The sequence below is a fragment of the Hypomesus nipponensis genome, chromosome 19 (genome assembly GCF_054491055.1).
Source record: "Hypomesus nipponensis isolate SF chromosome 19, ASM5449105v1, whole genome shotgun sequence".
In the NCBI taxonomy this organism is placed as follows: domain Eukaryota; kingdom Metazoa; phylum Chordata; class Actinopteri; order Osmeriformes; family Osmeridae; genus Hypomesus; species Hypomesus nipponensis.
In genome coordinates, this window is record NC_140379.1 from 1981104 (window position 1) to 1987077 (window position 5974).

At 46.3% G+C, this 5974-nt stretch overlaps 1 protein-coding gene across 1 annotated transcript; it reads left to right on the plus strand.

Annotated features, from left to right (window-relative positions):
• The first annotated feature begins 263 nt into the window (after positions 1–263).
• Positions 264–3581, plus strand: mafa (MAF bZIP transcription factor a). The gene has a single exon (XM_084682960.1). It carries the CDS (start codon positions 665–667, stop codon positions 1631–1633), a length of 969 nt encoding a protein of 322 aa, XP_084539086.1. The 5' UTR covers positions 264–664; the 3' UTR covers positions 1634–3581.
• The last annotated feature ends 2393 nt before the right edge of the window (positions 3582–5974 follow it).

Consider the following 5974-nt stretch of genomic DNA (forward strand, 5'->3'; position numbering starts at 1 on the left):
CATTTTAGCTTGACAATAGTGGTTCTGAAACACGATATAATAAAGACGCGAAAGAGTTAAGAGATTGAGCTCCGGCTGACAGTCAGCTGGTGGCGTTTGACAGTTGAGAAAAGTTTTGTTTCTGCACTAATATGTTAATTAGCCCTCAGATTGTGCGAGCCCATTGGCTCTTCGTCCGAGTCGATTTCCCATTTCCAACCTGACGTCAGGCTGGCTATAAAACTCTGCATTGCTTTTAAACTCATCTGCTTTGTGATCCTTCTAAAAAATCGCCTACAAGTCTCAGGCATTTCACGCACGAGGCTCCATTTAGCCCCTTTCCTTCGACTTTACACACTCTCCGGTTTACGCATCATGTATCCATGAAGAATCCGTAAAGTGTTAAATGTTTCAAATACTAAGCCGCCGAATTTCTCATGCTGAAAGAGGATTCCGTTACTTGCGCGCAGGGCTGTGGTGCGTCTGTGCAATAGACTCTGCAAAGGAAAACTACTCGTTCGCAGTTGGGAACCCGTCGCTGCAAAAAGGACATTGAAAGTCTTTATTTTTTTTTCCATTTTGAGACAAATACGCTTCAAAATTCAAACTGGCTCACGTTGTTCCTAACCAGCCCAGTTTGACAGCCGCTCCTCATCCCGTTTGGAGGACTGTCAGCAGCACGAGGATGGCATCAGAGCTGGCAATGAGCAACTCCGACCTGCCCACCAGTCCCCTGGCCATGGAATATGTTAATGACTTCGATCTGATGAAGTTTGAAGTGAAAAAGGAGCCGGTGGAGCCTGATCGCAGCATCAGCCAGTGCAGCCGCCTGATCGCCGGGGGATCCTTGTCTTCCACCCCGATGAGCACGCCTTGCAGCTCGGTGCCCCCTTCTCCAAGCTTCTCGGCGCCCAGTCCGGGCTCGGGGAGCGAACAGAAGGCACACTTGGAGGATTTCTACTGGATGTCCGGTTATCAACAGCAGTTGAATCCAGAGGCGCTGGGCTTTAGCCCCGAAGACGCGGTCGAGGCGCTGATCAACAGCAGTCACCAGCTCCAGTCATTCGATGGCTATGCTAGAGGGCAGCAGTTTACCGGCGGAGCCGGAGCAGGAGGCACCATGGCCGGGGAGGAGATGGGCTCCGCCGCGGCGGTGGTGTCTGCAGTTATCGCTGCCGCAGCCGCCCAGAACGTGGGTCCCCATCACCACCACCATCACCACCACGGCGCCGGTCACCACCAAGCTCCCGGGGTGCAGTCCAACGGCAACTCGGGGGGAAATCACCCACACATGCATTTGGATGACCGGTTTTCAGACGATCAGCTCGTGAGCATGTCGGTGCGGGAGCTCAACCGGCAGCTACGGGGGGTCAGCAAGGAAGAAGTAATCAGGCTGAAACAGAAGAGGAGGACGCTGAAGAACAGAGGCTATGCCCAGTCCTGTCGCTACAAGCGGGTCCAGCAGAGACACGTCCTGGAGGGAGAGAAGACGCAACTCATCCAGCAGGTCGACCATCTCAAGCAGGAGATCACCAGGCTAGTACGGGAGAGGGACGCGTACAAAGAAAAATACGAAAAGCTGATCAGCAACGGCTTCCGAGAAAATGGGTCGAGCAGTGACAACAACCCTTCCTCTCCGGAGTTTTTCATGTGAGTCTCGACATAAAACATGAAAACAAAATATCAAGCGAGTTTGTCAAACCCCTCATTAAAAAAAGTTTTCATTATGAAACATTTTGTTGTGGGGCTTACTAGACCAAGAAAACTAATTTGCCATTTTTTTTTTCGGTTTATTTTTGTTACTTTTGACAAAAAGGGGTTTGCTCAAGTCTGTCAATAATGATTTTGAGTGTTTTTTTGGAGGGGGGACTTGCAATATAAAATGGAACTCCTCATCAATTTTGTTCATTTTAGAGCAAACCAGTCTGAAACCAGCCATCCTTTTTTGTGCTACCATACTCAATATTTTGTGCATATTTGTCAAACTTTTTCACCCTTGTTCATTAGACTTGCAGTGTTTTGAGTATTATCTATACTATTTTTTATTGATTCAACTTCACATCGTCGCTGTATACTTTGTGTGCATGCAAGCACGGAGTATACCCCCACGAAGTTCATCAACATGCCTTTTTCATCTTTTTTCCCTTTTAATCCCCTGTACAAATACCTGTCTAAAAGTGCAATCATGCACAACACTTTCAGTCCCTTGTCCTTTTCCTTTGTTATCTGCCAAACTCCAAGGACTGCGAGCCTGCCATTTTACCCACATCTCATGCGTTTTGCTTGCCATACTGCGTTGAGCAATACAAGACTGTAAGAAACTATATCTATTGTTCAAACAGAGATATGTTATTGAACTGGCTTGCATGCTGGACATGTAAGTTTTATTTTTGTTGTTGTTTTATTTTGATGTTTTTGTGCTTGAAATAGTAATGTTGTCGGAAGACTCCAGCATGGCATTCATACTTTTCATTTATGGCCTCATCACTTTTTTGGGACAGCATCAAAAAAGTGACAAGAGATATTTCAACCACCCGCCTTCCAACCCTTCAAGTGCATTTCAACCGTGTTGATCTTCACCACCGACGGCTGTCCTTTCTGTATACAGTGAATGCAGCAACGCATTCCTGGTGGAAGTGTGTCGGCGGGGACTCGGGTTGAAAAGGACTATTCTAGAAAGAAGCCACTGGGAACTCGTCGGGTCTAAACTGTCTGTTGCTTAAAGCAGTTTGTTTATTTAAAAGATACCCCCCCCAATGCATTTGACAACTTGTGTGGATTTTTAAGTATATAATTTAAATAGTTTTATAATAGCCTATGTACGTCATAAAATATACATGGATGTGCTACAGGTTGACCTAGGCGAGGAATGTGATAAAGGAGATTTAGGTTGATTTGGGTTTAAGTCCTGTGCACACAGTTGTTATCTGTCGTTGGTCACGATGGATTGGCGAAGCTCCAGTTCTATACGATAAGCAGTATTGTGTCCATGCGCGAGCAGCGCTTCTTACAGCATGTACTTATTCAAACAGGAGTTTGACAGGTGACTGTTTTAAACCAAAGTAACAAACGTGGAGTAACTTAAGACTCAAGTCATCGTGAATAACCTTGCATTTGAAAATGTGTTCTTCTGTAAAGAACAGAAGTATTTTTGGACTGAATTGCACTAAACTGTAGCCTGCAATCTTATAACATAAAGATGACTCTACAACGCTAATTTAGAAGCGCAGATACGTATGGCATTGCAGACGTTATGAATCCATTTTGATATGATTTGTCATTTCACGCAGGGCTAGATTAGATTATTTTGTCTTAAAATAACTCATTATTTACAAGGCAATAATATTATTATAATCAATAATGTCTGGACATTGTTAAAAGTCAGGGATTGACACCCTGCACGTTCAAAATGGGGGAATACCATTCGTCAGTAAATCTTAAAGAATATGTTATTTCAACTTTCCTCTTATATATAAATATATATATTTTGCTGTGCAAAATTATTTCACTCACTAACCATATGTGATGTTAATATGTGCTCGTTTCTCATTTCATACAAAATAAATGATATGCAATAAATGTATGCAATTGGCCTTCATAAAGTTTCTCAGTGTTCTGTTGACCTATATGCAGAGACTGCATGTTGATTTTATTAACGAAAAACCCAGAAAGGAGCTGTCGAATTTGGATGTCAATCATTTTAATGCTTTTTTAATATCAGTAGCTCAATTAGTTGCTAGACTGGAAATCTCTTAGCTTATAACAACCGAGACAAACCCGACCCTTCACGCCAGATGGACGTTAGATAGAACCGACTAGTTGGGCAATATCACTAATTCAAAACAGGACAAAAGATAATTGTTGAAAATAGGTAAACACGTGCGTTTCGTTAAGAAGGCTCCAGACTTACAGACGTTAGGCTATCTGATGCTAGTCCGTCTTAGCGCGCAGAACAAGACTACATAAAGACGTATTTATTCTCAAGAGCAGCAATTCTGGATTCATATTCAAAATTTAAAGAATACCCTTTTCAGTTCATCCTAATTTGACGGTTTAACACGGGGATTCACCGCTTCTAAGGTTTTCATAATACTGGTGGTTTTGACAAAAGTGGGTGTATTTACGGAGGTTCCATAAACTACTCATTCATGTCATTCATCTGAATCAGATAAGCAAATATTGGAATTTACCTTTCAGTATATGATAATTAAGACGGGAAGAAATTTAATAATCAATCTTGTCCTATTCAAAACTATAATATTTTTATTTTAACATCTCTGCGTTGATATCAGTTTCATGTTAGTGGGACTATTAGGGAACTTGACTGTGTGCACCATGCTGTGCATGATGTGGTGTGTGTGTGTGTGTATGCTGTGTGTCTTGTAAATCACTTGCGTATGAGTAGTGTGTGCAACAGCAAGACTGCGTGTATGTGTGTACAAGTTTATTTGTATTTTGAGTGTACATGTATGTTTGGGAGAAGCGTGCGTGAGCGTCTATAGAACCCTCACTGTACTTTCACTGTATGTCATTTATTATTTCAGACTTTCATTCTCGCATTACAGTGTGTGTGTGTGTGTGTGTTTGTGGCTTGTGTGTGCATCTCTTTGTTTGTTTTATAAGTCACCTTCCTGGAGCCCTCTCTCCAGGGGGCGACCCGGGGGGGTACTGGCACGGCCCAAACCCTGCTGAGGCAGGGAGCTGAGGCAGGGAGCTGAGGCAGGGGGCTGAGGCAGGGCGCTGAGGCAGGGAGCTGAGGCAGGGGGCTGAGGCAGGGAGCTGAGGCAGGGGGCTGAGGCAGGGAGCTGAGGCAGGGAGCTGAGGCAGGGGGCTAAGGCAGGAGGCTGAGGCAGGGGCAAGCATGCCAGCCGTGAGAGGATAAAGAGGGAGCGTCAAAGGAAAGTGCCAGGGTGACTCAGGGGCCTCGATGAGAGACGGGGGGGGGGGGGGAGACGGAGGGGAGGGGGGCTGAAGGAGGAGAGCTCAGGCGAGAGAGAGATGCTGGCTTGGTAGTGACCTCGTGACTTTCACGAGGGTCGCTATCAATCGGCGTGAAGAGGGTTAGTACCTGATCACCCCCTCCTCTCTCTGAGCCCTCCTCCCATCCACACGCACGTGCATCGGAACAAAAAGCTCCCCGAGACCCACTGATGCCCCCCTCTCCCCCGCACCCCCACCCCCACCCCCACCCCCACCTCCACCCCCACCTCCACCTCAACAAGAAGGAATCCAGGAGAACGGGGGACATTTTGTCTCGTCGTTCCAAAACAATTAGAGTTTCTGAAACAGGAAGGTGAGGGCGTGATAGAGGCTCAATCTCTCTTTTCACCCTTTGTTTCCCCGAGAGCAACACTGCCGCCTCTCACCGCCGAGGTGTGACGAGTGTGTGTGTGTGTGTGCGCGCGTTTCATCTGCGCCTACTCAAGCCTTTGGCCCTGTCTGCCTGTCAGCAGTGTGTGTATGCACACTGTCAGTGTGTGTGTGTCAGTGTGTGTGTGTCAGGGTGTGTGTCAGTGTGTGTGTGTGCCGGCACTTGAGGTTAGTGAAGGTAGAAAGTTATCGTCTTGACATAAAGCGTATACACAATGCATTGCTTTTAGCGGGAAGATAACCACAGTAGGTTCTGCTGGCATCTCCCATTAGCATGTCCTGTGTTATGGGAGAACTGCATGGCTCCATTATTCACCAGAGCTGAGCTGTTTCCTCTGCAGGTTAGTGAGGGAGGCAGGAGGACACTGTTAACAAGCTCTCCCTCGTTTGCAGAGAATCTCCTCATGAGAGAGTGATGTCCCTACACACACACTCACACACGCACGCACGTACCACACGCAGCCACACTCGCGCACGCACACACGCGCACATCCCACACCACACACACACAGACACACACTCGCACATGCACACACACTCAGAGAACCAGTTCCTATGCCTTGGGTCTCATACCTTCCGGATACCCTCTCTAGTATCCTTGGAGGTGTGTGTTGTCGTGGTGACT